General features: G+C 40.3%; 1 protein-coding gene across 2 annotated transcripts in view; it reads left to right on the top strand.

The window, feature by feature from the left end:
• Positions 1 to 25,646, top strand: part of osbpl10a (oxysterol binding protein-like 10a) — a 109,341-nt gene that overhangs the window by 4,185 nt on the left and 79,510 nt on the right. For both annotated transcript variants that reach the window (XM_075449519.1, XM_075449518.1), the window contains exon 2: positions 12,894 to 13,069. In XM_075449519.1, the coding sequence (XP_075305634.1) occupies positions 12,894 to 13,069 (176 nt within the window). The remainder of the gene's footprint in view (positions 1 to 12,893; positions 13,070 to 25,646) is intronic.

The raw sequence follows: 25,646 nt of genomic DNA, 5'->3' as shown, positions 1-25,646 counted from the left end.
CTGGTATGGAAGTGTGTATGATCTGGGCTCGATGCCAGTGCATGTGAGAGGGGAAGGGTATAGAGAGGCGGAGGAGGAGAGAAGGAACTGCTGCTCACTGATCTATAAACTGACATGCAGATGCAGATCATGATGCACATCCACAAGAATACCTGGATGAAAATATACACATTTCAAAGAGAGAAAAGTCACATATTGTTTATGATGCATCTAAATAGAGTATTTTGTGTCTTGTGAACATTTCCCTGAACATATATGAACAAACATATCCATGCATTAAATGAAAGGTGGTGTCCATTTTGAAGCTGAGCTGTTATCAGGAAGGGCTTTTACACATCACCTTGTTCTTTGTGGTTAATGCTACATGTCTTTTCTCAATTTCAAAGAACCTCATTGTAATGATGTAGCTTTCAGGGAGAGACTCCAATGCAATGCAACGACCTGTGCCAAAGCCAAGGCTTTGAGAAAGTAACCGTGTGGAAACGGATAGCGGGCAGAGACTTAAACATCCTGAAAATGTCGCTTGAAACTGCAATCGTATCAGAAAAACTGTCTATTAGGAGCTCACCTGCCCAAGCTTATCTTAATTTACTAAAGGAGATTCAGGAACTTTAATATGTTTTTTTCTGCCTTTGGAAGGAAGGCAAAGACTTTACTAATCAGATGTTGTTTTGAGCTGGTAGCTTCACATACAGCACTGTGGTAGGGTGTAACTAGCCAAAGCAGCGATGTTTATCTGCACCTGAAATCACGTTAAAGTTGTTTAAGTGGATCAAGATACTTCCTGGAGTCTTGTTATTATTGTGTTGTACATATTATGTTCTTCAAGGCTGATATGCCACTCACAAATTCAGATAAACTGCCTCTAGGTCTTGTGGATGGCGGAGTGGGGCCTCAGATTGATGCTTAATCAGAGTTGGATCTGCGGATCTCTTTTAGGGAGCTATTTCTGAGCAGCTTTTGTGGTTTGATTTAAACTTAATATGCGATAATGCACCTATAAAAGCTTTTGCTAACACACAGGATGTTTTGAATCAAATTTATCTTGTTTTCATTATAAATGTCAAACGGCTTGAACTGGATTTCTGGGGAAAAGAAAAAAGCCTAAATGGCTTGAAAATGACAGCTTTTGTTGCAGCAGAGCTTTAAAGTCATGTTCTTCTAAGCCCATTAGAGGAGGAAGAGAAGTGTGTGTGCAATCCATCGTTCTGCAGGTGTTCAGTGTTTACCGTGATTATCAGCTAATATCTGTAAGTGCCCGCAGCGTTTAATTATAGAAACATTTGAAGGAGGCGAGGCCGCGCTCTGGTGGACGACCGTGTTGGAGTGGTCACGGCCGTCAGTCACGTTCTGGTCTTCATCCTGTGGAGAAACGTGTCGTGTGTTCATGTGTGTGTGTCTGCCTGGGTCGTGGTGGGAGCAGACCTGATTGGATCTAATTCTGCCACTGCGTGGGCGGCCATGTGTTAGTGTGTACTGTTGTGTAGTGTAGGAGCTCTGAGTGTTTGTGTGTAGAAAAATGTATGAGGTAGCTGTTATATGCTTGTGAAGAAATACATGCAGCTCACACTATGCTTGGGACTTAAATGTGTCATTCTGGATCTCTGGCCTCACTCAGGTTGTTTGGGGCTGTAATGGTAGGCTAGCTGAAGTTTGCATAGCTCACCTACAGCTTTGAGTTCCTTCATTTTGTTAACATTCTCTTCTTGTGGCTGAATTGTGTTGTCAGCTCTCTGTCATCATCACCACACAGTTGTTGCAGAACGATTAGCCTTTTTCAGCTTGAGCTACATTAAATTTCTGATCGACTCCTATCTATAATGCAGCTCATTTAGTGCAGTGGTCAAACCCAAAAACCTTGAGGGGCAGATGGCTGCTGAAGTGCTGCTGCTTTTCCACAAAATTTCATCAAATTTAACATATTGGCCGTCAGCCACAAGTGTAACTGACTTTGACTTTTTTTAAAGAGAAAACTAAGAAAACAATAAAACTTCAAACTCAAATGCTCATCGTAAATGTTCAAATTTTTTGTTTTGTTTCTTTGTTTGTATGTGGGTTTGTGTATTAGTTGTTTTTCAATGCAATAAGAGTTTGGTGATGCTTTATTTTCATTAGGTTTAAAACGGAACAATTGTACATTTTTTCTCATAATTTGTATGACTGTAAATGTGGAGATGACCTCGTTTGAGAGGCTTTATCATGAAAATTGAACATTAGGGTTATATTACACGCAGGTCCTCTGTATAAGCCCTCTATATTACTCTCTTTACCCCTGCAAGTATACCAGAGGGTGACTGACACTTTGCCCATGTTTTTTGTGCACTTGAAGACAGCTTATGACCGTGTCCTGTCAGGTGTCCTGTGGGAGTATCAGGCCCGTTTCTGTGGGACATTTGGTCCCTGAACAAATGGAATTAGAGCTTGGTTTGCATTGCTGGCAGTAATCCAGACTCTTCCTGTGAATAATGCCAAGGGCTGGAGGGTTTCCAGTTTGGTCGTCTTAAGACTGCATCTTTGCTTTTTGCGGATTTTGAGCACAGACCTCCCAGCAGGCATGTGGTTTGCAGCATTGTGATGCAGCCTCAGTGAGAATAAGTACCTCTAAGGACTCTGCGGCCCTCTGTTGGAAAAAGGTGGATTGCCCACTCCAGGTTGGAAATGAGTCACCGGCTCAAGGGAGGGAGTTGAAGTATAGCAGGTGTTTGTTCATAGGCTGAGGGTTGTGACAGAAATAATGAGAAATCAGCTTCCTGAAGGGCGGCTTGACTCATCCTTAGGGATGGGGTGAGCAGCTCGGTCATCGGAGAGAGACTTGGAATAGAGTTGCTGCTGTGAGTATAGTGATATTTGCTCCTCTCCGTCGAATGGAGCCAGTTGAATTGGTTTGGGTCTCAGCATGCCCTCTTGACATCTCACAGGGGAGGCGTTTTAGACATATCCCACGAGGACGAGGCCTCGGGGCAAACGCAGGATTGCTGGAGAGATTACTTCTCTCAGCCGTTTGGGAACACTTTTGTCTCTGATCCTGTTCAAAATAAGCTGTAGAAAATGAATCGATAGATGGATGATATAGATTTATCATATATTTGTCGCCACATGTGACCGTTCAACATGATATCTACAAATAAAGCTAAACAGTTTGTTTCAGTGTGATGATTAGACCAGCTATTTGTCACATTATTGTACGTGAGCATTTTAAAAGCGGAAGTCATTGTGCTGCCAGGAATGAATGATCTGCTCGGACTGTTTTTACCTCAAGATGTCCTCAAGAAAATGTGTTTTTTTTTTTTTTGAGAGGGCCAGTTGACCCTTTTCAACTTTACCCTAAGACCCGACAGTCTTGGATCAGTGGTTGGGGTTAGTTTTTCCTACGGTACACTTCACGGACAAGAAAGTGTAACACGCTGCCATTTCGGTGAGACTGAAGCTAAAAGTCGGGTCTTCTCCAACACTAAAAGGGCACGAGTCTGAACTTCAGGTGATGGTTACACTGAGTGAAAAATCTGTAATCTCCGTTGTGGCGGTTCGTCATGCTCCTCACTTTGATATTCGGGGTCCAATTCTGGCTGGAACACATGAAACTGGATCTCATGTGTTGTCTTATTAATGTGTTGTCGTAGCTTCACAGCTGGTGTGTGCCTTCACCATCATTCCCTTACCCGCCCCTTTGGCAAATATCCAAGAATATGACTAATCAGAAGATACTTTAGCCAAATCCTCTCATTCTCAGGTGGAGGCTTTCCCCCGAGAGAAAGCTCTCCCTTGTTCTAAGGACTAATTACAAACTATTTGGAGTTATGATGGGTGCGGGCGAAATGATTATGCCATGTCCATGTTAAAAGCTCATTTTAAAGGTGTATATAAAAGTTACTGGAGTCCTTTTTGCTTCCGAATATTTTCATGTTTCCATTAGAAAGATAGAAGATGATAAAGAGGCAACCCTCCAAAAAAGGCCAGCTCAGCATACTTTAGCAAGAACCACTGCCCACGTGAGCTCTGTTAGTGTTCCTGTTGGATAAAAAAAATGGTATACTCCCCCTGAGTGCAGGATGAGCGATTAATATTTTAAAAATGATCTTTTTCCTGGAAATTCCAAAATTTACAATACCATTAAGAATACCTGTTGTTTTATGTTCTTTTGAGCTGGATACTGACCTATAAGAATCATATAAAACCACTTGGATTCATGGATTCATGGATAGTTTAGTCCTCAAACAGTTCTGTGAAGAGGTGACGATCAGCTTTAAATGCAGCATGGCAGGTAGATAGCTGGAATAACATTCGTCTTCATATAGTGGCAAACTCGGCTGTTTTTTGGGTCAAATTTGAGAGCAGGAGAAATATGAGTCACTGCCTGTATGAAAGCTCACTCTCAGGGGAAGACACTGCTCTGCTTCTGGTTGACCTAGTCAGCCAGAACCAGCGGCCACAGCAGGGAACCTCTGCAGATATTTGCCCTGGCGTCTTGAGAGAAAATACATCAAAAGAAATGGATTTTTTTTTTTAGATATACCTGCTCGTACTTGCGGTATCTCTCAGATAAGTGATTGGAAAAGCATCAGACTTGAGTTGCAAAACCAAACTGTTTGTGGGTCAAATGCAGCAGCTCTTTTGAAGAATGAAGACAGCCGACCTGAGTACTCTACTTTTGATTGGACACTGTCTTCATATACCCTAAATCCACCTCTGCTGTAGTTGAACATCTTTGGATTGAGACGTGAATCTGATTTCATGCCTTTAAAGAGATAAATGGTAAATGATCTGTACTTATAAGATGCTTTTCTTTGACTAGCTGACCAGTCAAAGCACTTTCAACCTTTGACACACACACTATACGCTGTTACAATATATGCATTGCTTTTTCCTCCATCACTCACATTCACACACCCTATTGCACACCTCGACATGTGGTCGGGGAAAGCTGGAAGTCGAATCTGCAATCGTCTGGTTGGCAGATGACTGTTCTTCCCCCTGCTGGGCTACAGCCCCACAGACATTATTTGGCTAGCAGAGGAAAACACACCTACTCTCTTCTCCTAGTCCTTGCCTTAGAGTTTCCTATAACTTAATAGAGCTCCACCCAGCTAGTGGTCAGGATGGTTGGTGCTTTATTTTACTGTCGGTTGCCTGGTGACATTCACCTGTTGGAGGTTTTGTGGCTGTGGTGTTGAGCACCAAATAGTGCAGAACTGACATTATCTGTAAATGCTCAGCGTTATGATTTGATGTCGGATGGAGTCACATTTGGGCTGCACGGTGGTGTGGTGGTTGGCACTGTCGTCCCACAGCAAGAGGGTTCCTGGTTCTAATCCTGGCTGTAGGTTTCCTCAGCTCGGCAATTTAAAAAAAATGTCATTGGATGATTTGGACTAATTAGGATTGTAATTAATTTGACTTGATTATGATTGTAGTACAATTAATTTTATTATGATTGGCTTGAATTGGACCGTATGTTTGAAGTACCTTGAGATGACATTTGTTGAGATTTGGTGCAATATGAATAAAACTGAATTGAATTGAATTGTTGTTGTGGTGGCCCTGTGATGGACAAGCGACCTTTCCAGGGTGTTCCCTGCCTCTCTGCTAAATGGCAGGTGGACACAACCCTGAATTGGATTAAGCGTGTGGAGAAAATGGATGGTGCTTCTTTCTGCTTTTACTGCTGAACTTGGGCTTAATGTGTATGGTGGCTCAAAACTGGTTTCCAGGGTGACAGTGATAAAGAAAAATGAATTTCGATAGAAATGAGAAAACTGCTGTGCTTAGTTAGGACTTTTCATGGACTTGGTTTGTTTATTTGACAGTTTCTAATCAGCACGTCTGGTACTGTTTGTGCAGTATTCCAACGTTTGTATGCACATCAAAGAATATGAAACATTTAGAGCCCTCTCAATCTCCTTTTCACACATCTCGTCATATGAAACGAGGCTTTGATCATGTAGGATGTGTGGACCTTAAATCTATGCCTTCCTAGCTCGTCAGCAGGATGGGGAGTGCGGGTAAGGGATGAATCATTCCTCTGCACATGCACCTCAGTATGGTGTTTCCTTGATTAAAGCTGCGTGTTTAGGCAGTGCAGTTCTGGGGGGTGGAGGAAAAATGTGTTATCTTGGTTTCATGTGGAGATTTTTTTGTCTATTTTGTCTTTTGCTACCCTCTTTTAAGAATTAAGCCCATTAGTGGGTGCTGTAGTTTGTTAGCTGAAGGATTTTACATTATCTGAAATAACAATTTCAACTCAAATCCGCTTCATAGCTTTCAATCATGTGCTGTCCCCCTAGTCACCAGATTAAGTTGTAGTTCCGGTTAAAAGCTTTGTGTTGAGAGCTGTTTGTTAGCTGCTGCTTGCAATGAACAGGCTCATATTTGGAGAGCTTTGATCAAAGATGAATCAAATAATTCTTCATTGCTTGTGTCGGCTCTTTTACACAGTGGCCCTGAGGACCAAAAGAAGACGATATTACATGAGAACAAAGCCAAGCACATTTCATAAAGCAGGTCAAAACCAAAAGCACAGCAGCTTTTTTTTCTAAACTCAGTATTTCAAGAACATTATGAAATTTAACTAAACACACAAACAAAACAAGATAAATGACTTCCATCTACAAACCATAACATTTCAGACTATATCAGAACCAAAAACATTTCGCAAACACGCAACATTTCAGAAATGATGTATAACAAAGGTAGCATAAATGAATGACTACACTTTGTTAGATGGTTTAAAATAATATGGTTCGTGCTCCTGTCCTGGTCTTCATTTGCACGTCATTTATCTTTCATGCTCCGTTGATCCACTCACCTGATCAGCACCCGCTCATGCACAGGAGGAATGCTTGTCAGGTCACCGACAACATTTCAAAACTTTTAAACTGAAGCAGCGTTTATTACTTTTAGTGTAAGACAGTCCCTCTTTACTCCTCCCTACCTCCAGCACAGAGAGGGAGACTTGGTATCGCTGCATTACGTAATGATCATAATATGGGCACGCTCTAAATTTAACATCAGCTAATTTGATCGAGCAAAAGTAGCAGCTGAATACTCAACCGCAGTCTGTTTAGCGAGTGGCGAAGTGAGGAAGGAGCAGCTCGACAGCTGAAAAGGACGTGATTGAAAGGATGTGAATTGAGGGGACTGTTTAGAAAATGTATAAACAAAAATGTATGAAGATGACTTTGAATGAAAGTCTAGAATGTGTTTCACACTGAGGAACAGAGGGGGAACTCGAAGAAAAATGCGACTTTGTCCCAAACATTATGGAGGGCACTGCATCTACCCATTTATCGATCTAGCTTTATCTCTCTCTTTCTCTACATTTATTCAAACATGACACCAACAAATTGAATTATGACCAGACATTAGAAAAAGAGAGGAAAGTCTGAAAGAGGTCAATTTTGAGAATCCAAGAGTTCATCACTTGAAAAGGCAGAGAACTCAAGTAAATGAGTGGATGATGAGGAGAGTCAAGCATCTTTTAAGTCTAGACGTAAGACTTGAGTTAAGAGCCAGTGAATGTTGGATTTAATTTGTCCGGTGGGACGCTCATGCACTTTTCTTTCTGCTGGATGTGTGTGTGTTTCTGTCCTGTGGAACAATTGAATCGCATAGCACAGGTTTACAGTCTCCTCATGACACCATGAGATGCTAAAACATGGACTGAACTTTAACTCTCAACAGTCATTTTCCTACAGCATCACTGATATTACTTGCCGATAACCTGAACGATTCAGTACCTCTCCCCGCACCAACGCCCTCCTGAACGTTTTGAGAACTAACTAGCAAACAAGGAGCGAGATGCGAGTTCTGCTGTCGAGCTTTTCCTTGCAGCATCTTTGGTGTTGCATTATGAAACGGGAGTGGTTCTGTTAGTGTTGACAAACGGCTTGACTAAGCTTTTGTACAATGTCATAATTTCTTGTGATTTATTTGAATTACAAAGATAGATCTGTATTAGAAAGCTCTTTGAGCCAAAGTCTTCATCCACCCATCATTTTTTATGTATTGTGTTCATGTATTGACAGGTAACATGCAAACAAATCCAGTATATAAGTCAAAACCAGGGTTTGTACAATTCTAACGAGCTTGAAAAGCAGTATTATGTAATACCCTCTTTGTTTTTCAACACATCCTGAATCCTCCTCGTATATGTACATGTGTGTGAACTTGGGGTTTCTTCTCTTATCCAGATCCTGCAGGATCCTTAGGCCACTAATCAGGAAATTTGGCTATGAATAATGATTGTCAGAAAGTTTTGTCTTGATAAAACATCATGTCCACTTTGAAAACCCTGGGTTGTTTTTGAGAGTTTATCAGAAAAGTGGACTGTGCAGAGCTATCATGGCTTTGCCTTTAAAAATGTGCTCATACATCCTTGTACTCGACAATGCAGTGCCCTTACATTTTCATGGCCATTACGGCATACTTTATATAAATGAGAGGTACCGTAATTGAGTTATTTATTTTGTTTCACGCAGAGCTGAAACTCTTTTAGGTTCATCGTTCTTAAGATGTGAAATATGAAGCTTTGTTGAAGCTTCATACTTCTAAAATCGAACACTTCACTGCTAACAGAGTCTGCGACACGCAGGTCAGGCAGTATCAGCAATGCTCTGACATGAGACTAAATATCAAGACCGAGGTTTTATTTCCAACACCATCCATCATGTTAAAGGTCTGCAGTGTGCTTTAGCTGCAAAGCCGAGACAGCGCGGAGGGGTCAGCGGTAAAAGCCTCCATTCTGCTGACTGAACAACAGGGGAACAGGACTTCATGTTCTGTGTGTGTGGTTTACATGCAGCAGAAGAGTGTGCGGCAGAAAAAGACGGGGCTTGGATGTAAACTGACGCAGGCTGATTGTTCCCTGGTTGGCTGTGGTCGACATAAATCAGCAGCTCTGCTGATGGAAGAGGGCAAGACCGTGAGAGGGGATCAGTTTTCAGACAGCAGTATTCACCGCATCTCCTCTGCAGACACAGAAGGGTTCAGGTGAAAATGCCTCGTGTGAGGGGTTGAAGCAGGGATGTCCAAAGTCGGTCCTGGAGGGCCGGGGTCCTGCAGGTTTTAGATGTTTCCCTGCTTCAACACACCTGATTCAGATCAAGACATCATTAACAGGCTTGTGCAGAACTTTACAATCTGTTGAAGAGATCCATTTAATCTGAATCAGGTGTGTTGAAGCAGGGCAACATCTAAAACCTGCAGGACAGCGGCCCTCCAGGACCGACTTTGGACATCCCTGGGTTGAAGTAATAGTTGATGTCTGAAGTCATTGATGAAGTAACGTTCATCATAAAGGAAATAATTAATGATGGTGTGAAGTGGAGTGTTTTAAAATCTCTTGACGTTTCTGGGGCGATTTTTTTAACATCTGAATTACTCACTGCATGAAAACGATTCAAATTCATTTTGGGTCTGGCCTTGTGGTTACGATCTCAACCTTTGTTTTATAGTAGTATAGAGTTTGGTAAAATGAACACAAAGCTCAGTTGGTTCACTTGACACTTTCTAATTGTACTTTCCACATTTGAAAATAAACGTCTGTACTTTCTGCTCCTTACATTTCAAATAAGATTTGTTACTTTAGTTTTAAAAGATTTTAATAAGAATCTTTAGCGTTGCTGTGTGCCTTCGCAGCCTCAAGATCGATTTCAACCAACATGGAGGTGACGGTGACATTTAGAAATGATGCTTTGGTGCATTTGTTGGCCCACACAGATGGAACAAGACAGAGACATGATATCATTAAATAGACGGAGAGGCAACTCAAAATTGAATGTCCACGATATGAAGAGGCTGTAACTAGCTGAAGGGACCATTCTTTAAAATGATTAACTCTTCACAGGATATGAGAACACACGGTTGAAGCTTTGAATGGAGCTTCATTCAAGTGCTTGGGTTGACATATGAATCCCAATCATTAATCCCTATTCAGAGCTTGACAGCTATCATCCTCGTTGTTTTATAGGGTTGTAAATTAATCCTTTGTTTTTCATATGTGGTTCAGGTTTATTTACTCATCTACTAGCTTTACTTTATCTTTACTGAATAACGGTGATCAAACTTCTTAATCACCTCTAATCCCTCATGCTGGTGACTTGTTGACATTCTGGTCATAATAACATGTTTATTACCATGTACTGGTCTTTCATAATCACACTCGCGGCATGTTGTTCCTCATTCGTGGCTTTATCTAAGTGAACAGTTCAAAGTTCCTGGCTGTAAGAAAGACTCAGACTCAGTGTTAGTGGTTTTCAGTATATTGTTGTTTATTACATTTAAAGTCAGAAAGGTTTGACATTCCTCTGAATGTATTTTGATGTGAGGCTCAGTTTGCTTGGCACTGAAACATCTGCCCCAGTTGTCTCTCAAAAGATTCCTTCTTATTGACACACGTATAGGGCTGGATACTAAACTGACTTTATATACAAATTCTTATACAAATTTATAGCTTAACACCATTTATAATCTTATGCTTTCTTTGTATAAAGCTGTCCCAGTGTGTGTCTTTCTCTTTGTGAGTTTCTCCCTACATATTCACCAATTTTCTCAAGTTAGTACAAGCAAATTGAAAAGACCGACTTTAATAAAAGGTTGTTTCTTTTTTATCAGATGACGTTTCATTCATAAAATCCGTGCCTCTTGGTTAATGTGTCGTCTTAACAGGTGTTATTTCAGTCTCTATTTCTGTCTCACTGTGCTGACTGATACCAGAAACTGAGAATGGCTTTGTTTGGAATTTATTAATATTCAAATTTAGTAAATGAGAGCAGAGATGGTAGGAGAGAAGCAAACAGATGTTAACCGCTGACACTGGTTTACAGTATGTGGAATGCAAATACCCAGTGTTCTGTAGTAGTATTACCTTTATTGTAAAAGTGAATATTCACAGAAAATAGCTATATATACCATATGCTGCAATTCTGTCTGCAAATACATAGGTACATATATACAGAGGTAAGACAGAGATTTTTGGTCATATCACCTTGTCCTACATAAAGTAGATATAAGAACCTGTACTTTTTCGCTTTTACTTTTAAATATGTTGAATCAGTAGATTTACATACTGAAAATCAGCCATTATTTAAAAATCTTCAGTAAAAGTATTTAAAGATTGTGAGTACTTTTGTTACCTCTGCAAACGGCCTATCAAAACGTGACTGACTGTGATGGTGTCGGCTAATGTAGCCAAGGAATGCTGAAAATTGACTTTCATCAAAGTTATAAGCACTGATAGCGAGGAGGCTGGCCACAAGATTTCTAATGTTATGAACTGAGGAAGCTTTTGGTTTTACAGTATTGTTTAGACAAGACGAGTATGTTTAAGATGTCACGTGAAGCGGTGGAAAATCACCTTTTTCACTTATCAGCAGGTTACTATGTGATAAAAGAAAAACTGAATTTAGTTGAACTGTAGAAGTCTAACTTTAAGTTTAGTGGACCCAAGCCTGAGGTGTTCTGATCTGATTCGATAACTGGATTGGATATTTATTTTAGCTGACAGAAAATTAATCTTCAATCTTTTTGTGAATTGGTCTATTTGTTTTGAAGCTACTAAATATCACCTACATCAAGCTTTTTTGAGGAGCTGCTGTTTTTCCAACTTTTGTTTTTCTAAACAGTTTGATAACATGTCAGGAGAATTCTAGGCTCGTGTCTTCAGTTAGAGGAAAAACTGTTTGGCTTCTTAATTTGTAAAGAAAGCCTATGTGTGGCCATAGATTCAAAAGGAAGTAAGAGTACTGCTGTGTAAAACCCATGGGAGACCTATTAAAAGCAACACCTGTGAAATGGAGAGACCAGGTGCCATCCTGATATTTCTTCAATCATCACATCATGATAGGAGCGAACCACAGCTGGGTTCTGATCAATAACGGCAGCTTGTGCAATCATGGATGAAGAGTTTAACCAGCTACATTTCTGGGAAAACATCATGATACAGGACTGAGCTGAAGATAAGTGCTGCTACCTCAGGCCACCGTGCACTCTGGTCAGCGCTGCACTGCAGCAGGAGAACAAATCGTTGAGCGGAGCAGACAGGCCAGTTTGTTGAATTCCATAGAGCAGTGTTTCTCAATTCCGGTCCTCGGGACCCACTGCCCTACATGTTTTCGATGTTTCCCTCCTCCAACACACCTGATTCAAATGAATGTCTCCTGATCAGGCCACTGCAGAGCTTGATGGTGAGTTGATAATGTGAATAAGGTGTGCTGGAGGAGGGAAACATCGAAAACATGCAGGGCAGTGGGTCCCGAGGACCGGAATTGAGAAACACTGCCATAGAGCATCCATTCTGGCTATAGTCGATGAAACGTGTCTGCTTCTGTGTGTCTTCTAGCTCACATTTAGAATGTTCCTGTAAGAGATGGAAGAAGCAGAGATTCAGTTACACAGTGGTTGAATGTGATTTGTATCATTTCAAAGGCGTACATGTGAGGTGAGATTTCCACGCCTCGAGCTCTGCGTTCGGCACCTGATGGCCACGCTGATCACCACCTTGAGTAATTTGGAGCAAAGCTTTCTGGCTTGATGTTGCAGCCATTAATGTGCACGGTGGAGCATTTTTAACCGCTCTCGCACGAAGCGGGCTGTGGTTACAATTATCCTAGTGGAGTAGTTGCACAGGAGGAGAGAAATGTTAGTGTGCGTTTTTACCTTATCTCACTCTTATTCATACCCCCTCCTCCTCACCTTCGCACACTCTTCCACATGCTGAAAAGTTTATACGACAGGAATATTAAAGAAAGTTTCACCGGTAAGCAATATAATGTGAGCATAAAACAAAATGATGATAAAACTAACTGTGCGTTCTCTATTTCTCTCTCTGCTGTCTTTTTCTGTGGTTCATCACTTCCCTAACTTCCTTGTGTCGCTGTCTGTCTTTTCCTCCCATGCAGGTACTTTGTGTTAGATCCAGAGCTGGGCCAGCTGCAGTACTTCGTTAATGAGCAGGGAAAGAGCCAGAAGCCCCGTGGGTCCCTACCCCTGATTGGTGCCTCAGTAACCACGAGTGACGAGGCCCCGCACATGTTCATTGTAAACTCTGTCAATGGGGAGCTGTACAAACTCAGAGGTATGACCTCAGTGTGGTCTCAGCAATCCGTATATGGCAATGAAAAAACACTGAATGGAATCTGTGACTGCGGGTGTGTGTTTGTGTGTGTTGCACTGTTCATACTGGAGTGGTGTGACGAACAGCTGGTTATGGAAACCACTTAAATAAAAGCAGGACACTCTTATCTCTTAAAGCTAATATATTTTATATCCCTACCTTTATAAGAGATTGAATGTTCAATGTGTTGAAAACACCGAAAATTTGACGATAAAGAGCCTTTTTTAGCTTTTCGTGCTGTGTCAAAACCTTTGTTAGACCCTCTGTGGAGAACCTGTTCAGCTTCAAACAGTAGGCTGAGACTTTCAGTGACTGAAAGCAGGGCATTTAGCAGCTATAATGTCAGATAAATCCCAAATATAGAAGAAAAACTTCCACTAATGTGCTGAAGTTATACACTGGCTTGAGGTGGATGTTTCCTTGTTTTGAAGAAGGCCATGCGCATTAGAGGGAAGGAAAATGACTTTGTGAATTCAGTTCAGTCCATAATACTTTATTATTCCCCGCAGGGAAATCAGATTGCTGCACTTGAAATCATTATTAAAGATATGCTGTTGTTATAGATGGATAACATGAATAATGATAGATTAGAATAGAATAGAAAAAATACTTTATTCATCCCCTTTGGGTAAATTCAAATGTTTATTTAATGGTAATATATAACAATGAATAAAATAAATACCAGCTGACAAACATTTAAAAAGTTGAAGTGCAGCAGAGAGATCTTCAGAGATCCCCAGGAATGAATTGGGGTGTTGTTTTTGTAGCTTTGCGAAAACTTAGCTGATGATGTCACACAACATTGACAGGTAACTCAGGTGAACTGTCTCAGGAGACAACATTGGCAGAAACTCACAGCCAACTGTTCCACATCCGGGGTGCAGGGACACTCCTTCTCAGTAAGATCTAGGATTACACCATTTGTTGTAAATGAGCACTTTAATCCCTCCTCCTTCACTAAAACTACCCTGTCTGCAGTCTCTGTCTGCCTGTCTGCAGTCTCTGTCTGCCTGTATGGACTTATGGCTGAGTAGAAAGGTGTTGGAGTTGTTCCTCCAGCCATTTTTCATTAAACAAATATTATTTCTTATTCCAGGCATTACTTGAGATTTCTATATGCAAACAACTTTCCGGTGGCCATTTTTTTTTTTTTTTACAGAGATCAGATCTGCTTCAGCAGGCATTCTTAAAGCGATACTCCGGAGTAGATTCAACCTGGGGTCATTTGAACCGTGAAATCCAGCCAAGTAGCCCACCCGAAGTTTTTTCGATATTGGCTGAACATCAGCTGAGTTACTGAGTTATCCCGAATAGCTTCGTTCAAGGGTTAATGGATCCTGGCAGTATCTCCAAAATTACCACACTAAAATCACATGCCATGACACCAAACTTCTACAGTAGTACAAATATGGTCTGTACTCACAAAACGATGCATTTGGAAGTTTGAAAATAGTCCAGGAGTTTATTATTATCAACACAAGCCTAATAGCTTCTCTGCTGCTAAAGCTGCGTCGACGTCACTTCCTTGATCTGGGAGCTTCAATGTAAGATGAGGGTTGATCTACTACTGTAGACAACAAAGCAAGGCTGCTCAATTTCTCCATTGATAAAATAATTTCACAACTCTACAACATAAAAATTCATAAAAAAAACATGTAGAATATAGCATATACTTTGTTGTAGTAAACCGTTTTTTCCACTGGTTCACACAATTTCCAATGGTCTTATTGAAATGTCATTGACATGCTTTGTGCAAAATACCACACAAAGAGAGCCCAACAGATCCGTTTTCCACCATAATTTCCACTTCTGTTCACTTTGACCTCTCATAAGCAGGGCCGGCCTTTTTTTTTAGATCAGCAGTACTCGATAACTCACAAAGCAAATTATTTCCGTATGACAGAGCACACAGCACATAGCACGAGAGCGAACACTAGCACATACAGCAAACCCGGCCCACTAGACTACCACTAACTGGTAGAGAAATACTTGACTGGCAGTTTTATTCTCAAATACTTACATTTTTCTTGTCTGCAGTTGAGAATAAATATGCGAATAACATGTGAATAAATATGATTATTTCTTAAATCTCTCAGTCAAGTTTCAGTCTGAAGTTGAAATAGTGAAAAAGTAACCTTAGATCAGTTGAGCCTTGTGATCGGTCGTTTTAATGATAAAAGGACACATTGTGAAACATGAGCAGTCGGAATCATCTGGTTTACTGATGATTTAAGTTATTAATCACTCAAAAGTGCCTGTTCCCAACTGCTTGCATTCAAAGTTGTTTGATCTATTTTTAATTTGAATTGATTGACAGAAATAGTCCTTAAAATCATTAAGTCACTTGATATAATGATCTGTTTTAAATGATTGTAGACTTATTGGTCTTCAGTGCTTGGGTACATACACCAAAACACATGGCTCTCTATTTAAGATGACAACTTTTATAGTGAAGTTCAGGAGCTATTAGTGTGCTCTGATATTTATATAGTAAACATTTACACAAAGGAACAGTTAAGGTGTCCAAAAAAGTATTGTACAAGCTCAAAACAATGTTAGAATAATATTATAACTTAGCTTTTTTTTATATTGACTATTAGAGCGTTCATTATGTTAATCGATCAAGGATTTGAGAAACCAGAACACTTTATACCCAGGTAAAAAGCACCAAAATGAAATATCCCTTTAAGGTGCTATGCTTCACCAGCAGCTTTTAGCTGGTGACTGAGCCCAAGGCCTTTGCTTTCAGTGACCTGTATCCATTGAAACAAGAGCGATTCCTTTTCACTGTTGCTCCCCTTGAGCTGCTGGAATGTCCCCTTACAGTCCCGAGGGGGAGGATATCAGAATAACTTGGCCTATATTCCCCGAATAACTCAGTGATCCGGTGAATTGAGCTAAGAGGAACAATGCGCCCACAGAGAAGAAGAACTCTGGGCTCACAGGAAGAGGTATTTCCATTTCCAGTGCCTCAGTGAGATGTGACAGTCATCAGGAAAGTTACTGAGATGGATCGGGTATCTTTTCAGCCAAACACTTCCCAGACTTAGAGATGTGGAGAGACCTCAAAATACCCCAGTCACAAAGAAATAAGCTTTTAGATATTTCTTCTCTGAATTTTGCTGCAGGATAGAAGTGTATAGTATAACATAAAACTTCAATTTGCTCAAACAGCAGGGGACAAAGTGGCTCACTTGGGCCAATATCCCACGATTAAAACTGCCTGCTACACTTTGATCTGGTATTGGTTACCATGGGGACCACTGAAAGCATACCTTGAGGGGGGTAAAAGAGTAACTTTAACGTTCACTGTGGTCATTTTATCAGCTTCTCGAGTTTAGCCGTATAAGCTCACCAACCTTGTGTGTGCTAAGCTTTAAATGGCACCTTTGTTCTCAAGCTGATGTATTTTCACAAAGGAGCTTTGAGCAAGTTTTCTTATCGCTAACTGGAGTAAGGGACCACAGTCTGATGCAACAGAGCCTGATTGTCTTGTTGCTGAGCAGAGATGAAGGGCAACCTGAAAGTAATCATGTCTGAATGTTCAGATGGAAAATTAAGCTAATTATCATATGAAGCTTTTGTCAGACATTGAGCCAATGAATTTTTGTTCCCCCATCAGGATGCAAATTAGCTTATTATGATGCCTGGCACAGTTTTAAATGGGCATCCAAATGATTAAAATACAATATTTTAAATCTGTCACTTAGCCTCCTGTGATGGCCACTGTTAACTGTTGTGATCATTTATTAACTTTCCTCAAGGAGTAATTTTAAGGTCTATTGAGTTCCTTGTTTGTGGACAGGTACACATTAGTTATTGTCTGATTTAGAGCCCATATTGGCCAACAGTGGGTTAAAAACTGCTCAGCAAGAAGGTTCTCAAAACGTTAATTCATGGTAGCATTAATTAAATGGAACGGTTTGTCATTTTTATGCCCTTACAATGTAGCTATTATTAGATTGTTTAATGATTTATTTAACAATTTGCATATTTAAACATAAAACACACAATTCAACAAAAATGTGATTCAAAGTGCTTTTCAGGGAAGAGTAAATGCATGAAAACAAAAGGAACAATAAAAAAAGTAAAGAAGACTAATAAAGCTGAGTAAAAGGTACAGTACAATGGAAGTTTATAAAGTCCTTCAAATGTATTCAATTGATCAAATGCATCAGCGAGCAAGAAAGTCTTGAGATTTGATTTAAAAGAAGCAAAACCTGCAGCAGACCTGTTCCTCCTAAGTCTGATAGCTATACTACATTTATGAGTAGCTCTTTTTTCCCCTAAATTTGCTAAGAATGTGGACAAAATGGCTTTAAAAATCAGACAACCCCTTTGTAAACATGGCTGTAACTTGATAAAAATCTCCCCCGATTGACTTGATCTAAAATGTACCCTCTATTTTTTTATGCTAAGCTAATATGCTGCTAGCTGTGAATTCACAAGCTACATGAGAGTGGTATTAACCTTTTAGCTCTGAATGGAAAAATCAATAAAAAGCTTTCCCATCTATCAGTAAATATTTGCTGACTTAAGTTATCTGCATACTTTTTATATGCTTATATTGTCCTCACAGGCCTGTCATGTTTTCAAGTTTGCTTGGAGTGAGATTCGGGGGGGGTGGTATCCCATCGCCATAAACTAGCTTAAAGAACAAAGAAATTGTTTTATTTATACCAAAATCACAAATCTTCACTTTTACACTAAATTCTGCTATATTTTAAAATAAATTGTTTTAGGTATGCAAAGTCTTAACAAACAATTTTTTTTGTGTTGTTGTAAGTGTTTGTGGCAGATTTTAATGCTTGATGACTGATATTGGGGGCTCCCATTTAAAGCACTGTGGCTCAATGTCAGCCATTTTCACAGTCTTGATGGATGATAGAGTTCCATTCAGAGCCAAGCCAACGTGTTCCTGGTCTTGGTTTTATTGAGCCCCACCATGGAAAAAACCCTCTCTGCATCAGCATTTCAGTGTGGCAGAACTAATACCAGTTTGGCAATTGTAGATAGCCTTATTGGGAATCTGCTCATACCAGTCACCTTTGAAAAAAATTAACCACGGAAGCCTAATTACACTCCTACATATTTTTCATTTTTCATTAAGTTGCTAATGTCAAAGGGTGTCTGCTGAATATTTAGACCTACTACTCCAACGAACACTTTAATCGGTAGATAGTTCTGAGCTGTACGAGCGCACAGTAACCTGCCATTGACTCGTTTATAGTATAGGCCATTAGAATTTCTGTGCGACGAAGTTGATCATTTCTCAGCGTGAGAAATGGCATGTGTGGCGTGTGAGCATGTGAACTTGTTGAAATGCGTGTGTTTCACGCTCATTGCGTGAGATTTGAGAGCCCTGTACTCATATTGATTTTTATTAGTTTGGCGAAGACAGGGTTTACAAAAGTTCAATTTGATCTCTTTTTGTTTGATAATCATTCTCCCTGATTTTCCATTTAATCAAACTACATCTCCAAAAAGTAACTTCTGCTCTGATAGATGCTCTGCAGCTAATTACCTATGTTTATTTACATATTTCCTGCAGAAACAGAGGGTGCCCCACTTCCCGAAAGGCCCAGTCAGCTCTGATTGGTCAGTTCCAGTGGCCTGAACAGACACTGATTCACATCCGAGCTGCTAAAATTTGAACTTGGACAAAATAATTTAATTGGACGCTAAATTTGTAGTTGTATATGAGCAGAAGACAAGTTATGAGCATTTTTAAACTGTTTTCCAGGATATTACAACTTCAAAACACCTTTAAGAAAAGCTAGAAAGTTTGTTTTTGTCGTTGTTGGATCAGGTACTGGTAAATCTGCCACATATGCATTTGAATATATCAAATTTGATTTATTGGGGCCTTTATTGGGAACAAACGCCTTAATACTTTGACAGAATTAGATATGATTCTATTTTCAGCCAGCGGCTTATTAAAGGGAAGAACAGACTCATTGACATTTTCATTATGCTACATCTCTTGTGATCTTTAGAGGCACGACTAATAGATGAAAAATGAATCAAATCCACAAGTAATTGAGGACTTATTTTCCTGCCTTTGTCTTCATTAAGAGACACATCTCATTTACACACACAAATGTTTCAGTATCTGAGTGTGTGTTACTTTTGTTCAAATAGAGCTTGATTATTCTGCTTAGATGTGACATTTGTCCCCTGTGCTGTCTTGCATATTAGATTGAAATTAACTGCTTTGCACCAAGAATGAGTTGTAAAGTAGTTAGGGAAGCTTTTGAATAGTATTTACGTCTTTGTTAAACTTGAATTTGCAACAGATATTCTTTCAGTATGTCATATAGTGGCACTGCTTTTGTAAGAATAATCATGGGTTTTACACCACGTGCCATCGTGTTATTTTGATTAGCTGGTAATCAGTACTGCCAGGCTGCTCATTCATCTATTCGAGTCCCTGTCAGGTTGTTCCTATTGTTTAGAATGTATGTTTAAAGTGCCCCGCTCATAAAATCTGTCCGCACTTTAATCGAATCTAACTGCTGGTCCAAGCATTAATCCTCAGACTCACCATTATCATGACCAATAACATGTTACACGGCACTTTAATTAAAAATGGATGTAATTAGATGACTGTGGAGGAGTCTTAATTGGCAGTCTCACTCAGCAGCGCTCGACTATTGTTCATCTGTCAGGGATGGATATTGACATTTAACTAAGACACACGGACCAAGATGGATGTGTTTTATTGAGCATTTTATATGAGCACACAAACCAGTTTTTACTCCCTTTAGCTTCGAGCACATACCTGCATTCATCATATGAATAGAGCTCTCGGGATGTCACCTCCAAGTCTACCCAAAAAAGTTTTACATTTCTTTAGTGTCACAGTTTTTGTTCCCCCTCTCCCTAAAGGAGAGCGTCATGACCTGCGTTTACCTAAAGCACCACGTATATCTCTCGTATCTCCATACGAACAGGTGCACATTAGCACAGATACATGTGCAGGCTGCTCACCTCAACACAGATGGGTAATTATCTTTAATCGCAGCTGAGCTTGTGCACATCACAGAGAAAAATATCCAGTTTAGATAGAGGGTTGCTCGCTCTGTGAATGTGCAGCTCCTTCACGGTGAGTGAAGTCTGTGGATGATGGCAACAATGACAAAATAGGAAGCTTGTTACTGGATGTTTTTGCAGAGAGACGGCTCAGAGCAGGTGTTTCTGTATGAATGTCGCGTTCTCCCGTGGAGGCGAGGAGCCTCTCTTGATGGGAGAGCTCGTTTCGGGTGGTGCGCTTGTGTGAAAGTCTCATTTATTTAGAGTTGCCTCTTCACTTTAAAGAGGGCCTTGTAAACATTGTACAGGCAGTTGCAGATATTTGTTTCACAAGTGATTGACAGGTGCAAATTGAACCCTTATTACACTGGAATAACTTCCATGAGCACGTCAAAATGCTTGACTTACAGAGAAATTTGTTTTTGTAATGATGCAGTTCCTTACTTCTGTAGTAAGTGACTCACTACGTTTATCTTTGTCTATTCATGTTTCTTTTCGACAACTTAAATGTGCTTGTTGTCTGCCGAGAAGTTATTGAGTTTCATGGAACGAGTGATCCACCACCATTTCGAAGAGCACAACCACTTTGTTTATGTCTCTTAGAAAATGTGTTTTCGGTTGAGAGGGCAGCTTGACCCTTTTCAGCTTCCCTATAGACTCAGCAATCTTGGAACAGTTGAGGCGGTTTATTTTTCTTAGCCAGTAACGTAGTCACAAAGACGTTTGGATTTTTTTTCCTATACTTACGAGGAGGCTAAAGCTAAAAGTCGAGACTACTTTAAAGATTAAAAGGGCACAAGTCTGAGCAGCCAACAATGCGTGAAATCGTTTTAAATGTTAGCGTTGTGTGGGTATTAAGTGTGTGAACGCATTTTAGTGCAAACGTCATGGGTACACTGAGTGAAAAGGCAGCTAAGGAGGCTAACTGTGCTTTGAGTTAATACGTTTGTTTGCAACCATATGCATCTATTTACCGGTTCCAAAACTGCTCAGAAACATGAAGTTACTCACTCAAGCATCTAGAACCACCATCCATGAACTTCACATATTAAGCACAAAAAAAGCAATAACTAAATTTACTTCAGTTAACAATGAAGGAGTGTGTCAGCATCATCACTTTGTCTAGGTTTTGGCTGCAGGTGTTTTCTGCTCAGTTGGCATTTTATCACTGTCCACATCAGTATTTATTTCCACATCTGCATGACTGTATGACTGCATTTGATGTGTTTTCATTCTTGATCAAGTAGTGTGTTTTGTCAATGTTTTTCCGCTGTTTACGAGTTGTTGTAGCTTCCTGACCGGCAACGGGAGTAGTGTGCATTCAAGAGTCACCGTCATCCTCTCCCCCACCGTCTGGATAAAGCCCCAGTAGTAAGATCAATCAGAAGACACTTAAGCCAAATCCCCTTGTTCTCAGGTTGGCACTTCCCCCAGGAGAAAGCCCACCACAGCTCTGAAATGAATACAAACTATTTGGAGTAATATTGGGTGTAAAGCTAATCTACAGGTACCTAAGATTGAGAATTAAATGACTGCCTACTTTGATAAAGATTTATTTGTGTGTGCATGTATGGTCATTATACTCACTTTAGGTGTTTTGTGAAATTTGGTTTCACTTTCCCACACTGAACTCAGAGTTGCCTTTCTTTAATTGATTTCATTAAATAGCTGCAGCACCAAACATCAGCAGACTGCTTTTAAAAGTAAACAGAAAGTAAGCCAACAGAGAGTCAGCTTGATGATGGAAACTCTTTATTATACTTTGCTTTTTAAGTTTCTGTAGGTGGGTCAATGAAAAGACATGTTGATCTGATATCTGGTTTTATGTATGGAAGGGATGCATTAATGTATAATGTATTCATTGTACTCTATTTCCACAGAGACATTGTTACTCTGGACAATCCACATTTGCAGAGCACATAGTATAGTTTTTATTTGTCGTGGCAAAAAAGATGTCCTCGTTATCCCGCTGCTGTTCCTCCAATTCACGCATGCCAGTCAGAGGCGACTCAGGCCTGCATCAGTGTGTGCTTGTACACATCAAGCTGGGGTTGTGGAATCAGTTGAGTGACGTTAGAATGGCCTGTTCCATGATGCCTGCTCGCCCTTACACACATGGACCATTTCTCCTCGATAACTACCCCTCTTGCTGTTTCAGAGGTTCATCAGCACCAGTGCTTTCACACATGACACCGATGCACAAAGAAGACACATCAGCCCCGACTTGAAAGGCATAAGTGAAAAGACCAAATGTTTCATAAAACACAATAACAAGTCATTTTGTTGGAAAATCATGGAGACAACACTAAACACTTATGTTTAGTCAGAACCTAAGTCCTTTGGGAAAGGTATGATACTGTCACTCTCTGTTTCCAATGTGTACCACTTTCATCTGTCCCCTCAAAAGAGACATATAATGCCCTTTTTTCACAAGCTGACACAATTTCCTGAGGTCTAATTGAAATTTCTCTGACATGCTTTTGCCAGAATAACCGGGAGACTAAAGCGACTTTTCATCCATGAATCGAAACCTCTATTCTAACAGGTCATTGTAGGGTGCAAAGTGACCCACTCTGCACCCCCTTTTCTTCCTCAGGGTCCACCTCTTTTGAGATGTGTTGTTCTTAACTACCCTTGAAGCACTTTATTTTGCTCTGGGAAGGCATATAGTATATGTCCTTTCAAAGGAAAAGCACTTGACTGGCAGTTTTATTTTCAAATGCTTACTTTTCTCTTGTCTGCAGTTTGACAATGCACAGCTGGTAGGATACTGATCCCTTTGGTAGGCACTGCAGAATGTAACTAACAGTTAGTAAGACAGTTAAAAAGTCTAGTTGTAATTCCTTCATCACATTTCGGCTCCATAAACTCCAGACTTTACTGTTGCTCCATTCCTCTGTGTTTTGTTCACGTTTTTAGTGGCTAACATTAAGAACTATTGCTTTTAAGGGCAATATTTCACCAGTGTTTGATTTTGTAGAGGAAGTTGCCAGTGTTCTCCTGATAATGCATTCAGTGACAAATGGGAAATCTTCCCACTATTAAAAAATGAAGGAGCGCCAATTAGATTTCAGCTTTCCTTGTCAGGATATAGAACATTAAATTACTTGTAGAGCATTATCAGCGGATTTATTTCTCATGGTTAGAGAACTACATAACTAATGGTGTGATTAAAAAGCAAGAGTCAATACGTTTCAATTTCCTACTTCCAAGGTGCTGCCAATGCAGCATCATCTGAAGTTGATATTAGATGGAGATACAGAGAAAATGGGGCTGAATGGCTCACTGAATGTTATATTTTCAGATATGTTGTGCCCTAAACAAAACTCCAGGGTTGTTTTTCAGTTGGTAGTGGCTTCAGACACTCATGTGTATGCTCTCATGCATAGAAAAGTTATTTTTCTAAGACTAAGGCACTTGCAGGTTTTCTTGAGCTGTTTTCATCATCGCTCGCTTCTTACTACAACACAACATGGAAGGTTGACTCCTTCAGGCTTGGCTGTTTAGGGGAGAGACAGAAAAATGCAATTATTCTGCTTTTTAGGGATGTAGACCAACTTAAACAAGGTCCATTTAAAGAAAACAAAAGAAAACAAACAAAACAAACACAGTAATTTGACAGATCAGTTCTGGAAGATTATCCTACTGAAACTAAAGACTCTTTAAACACATCTTTGGAATTTGGTAAATGCCACAAACAGCCATTACCTGCTTTGTGGAACATACAGCACTTTTGCACTTTGACATATTAAAAAAAAAAAACACTTCAATAATCACATACTGTGTGTTTAAAATTCTATAAAGCAAATTTAGTCCAGATTTGACCCGTCTGAATAATGTAGTTTTTTCGTTTGAACCTGGTCTAAGGTTAGCCTGGCTGACGCGTCCACAATCTCGATGAGATGGTGGTCTGGGAAATAGGTGTGCATTTTCTCGTATTTGACGCATGGTTTACGAATGCCTAGAGCCGTTTATTGGGCGCTACGAATATCTATCAAATGGCGTCTGGTTCTTCCCATGCTGCTTTGCGCGCGAATCATAGCCAATTGTATCACTTATACCAGATGACGACAGAAATTCGACGAGGAAGAAGAAGAAAAAAAAGTAAAATAAAAGTAAACTTGCGCTCTAAGCTACTTAAAGTGATGGTTCGGAGTAGATTCACCCTAGGGTCATTTGAACCGTGACATCCAGCCAAGTTTTTCCGAAATTGGCTGAACATCAGCCGAGTTACTGAGTTATTCCGAATAGCTTAGTACAAGCGCTAATGGACCCTGGCAGTATCTCCAAAATTACCACACTAAAATCACATGCCATGACACCAAACTTCTACAGTAGTACAAATATGGTCTGTACTCACAAAACGATGCATTTGGAAGTTTGTACATAGTCCAGGAGTTTATTATTATCAACACAAGCCTAATAGCTTCTCTGCTGCTAAAGCTGCGTCGACGTCACTTCCTTGATCTGGGAGCTTCAATGTAAGATGAGGGTTGATCTACTACTGTAGACAACAAAGTATATGCTATATTCTACATGAATTTTTATGTTGTAGAGTTGTGAATTTATTTTATCAATGGAGAAATTGAGCAGCCTTGCTTTGTTGTCTACAGTAGTAGATCAACCCTCATCTTACACTGAAGCTCCCAGATCAAGGAAGTGACGTCGACGCAGCTTTAGCAGCAGAGAAGCTATTAGGCTTGTGTTTATAATAATAAACTTCTGGACTATGTACAAACTTCCAAATGCATCGTTTTGTGAGTACAGACCATATTTGTACTACTGTAGAAGTTTGGTGTCATGGCATGTGATTTTAGTGTGGTACTTTTGGAGATACTGCCAGGGTCCATTAGCGCTTGTACTAAGCTATTCGGGATAACTCAGTAACTAAGCTGATGTTCAGCCAAGATCGGAAAAACTTCGGGTGGGCTACTTGGCTGGATGTCACGGTTCAAATGACCCTAGGGTGAATCTACTCCGAAACACTTTCTAAGGCTGCATCGAACGGTAACGTTGTGTCCGCTGCCATGTTGGATTAACACTCTACAAGCTTCGGTGTAGCGCATAGACGTCGTCATCGTCTTGCTGCCCCCCCCGTTCTGTGATTGGTTCCCAAACTCAGGCAAAAATAAGGGTGGTGGTGCAGCATCTTCTGCTTCACGGAAACTTGGCTGCACTCGCTCATTCCGGACTACAGCGTGGAGGTACCTGGATTTTCTTTGGTGCGGGGGGACAGAGACTTTTCCAAGAGTAGGAAGAAGAAGGGTGGCGGGATTGCACTTTATGTGAGTGAAAGGTGGTGTAACCCTGGTCATGTGAACGTGAAGGAACTGATCTGTACCCCGGACATTGAACTTCTGGCTGTGGGAATGCGTCCGTATTATTTACCGAGGGAGTTTACGTCCACCATCATGGTTTCTGTTTACATCCCCCCATCAGCTGATGCAGCGGCGGCCTGTGACGTCATCAGCTCGACCGCTGCCAAACTCCAGACTCAATACCCGGA

Source organism: Odontesthes bonariensis, chromosome 18 (genome assembly GCF_027942865.1).
Source record: "Odontesthes bonariensis isolate fOdoBon6 chromosome 18, fOdoBon6.hap1, whole genome shotgun sequence".
NCBI lineage: Eukaryota > Metazoa > Chordata > Actinopteri > Atheriniformes > Atherinopsidae > Odontesthes > Odontesthes bonariensis.
The sequence above is the reverse complement of the archived record's forward strand: the minus strand, read 5'-3'. Positions and strand labels throughout refer to the sequence as shown.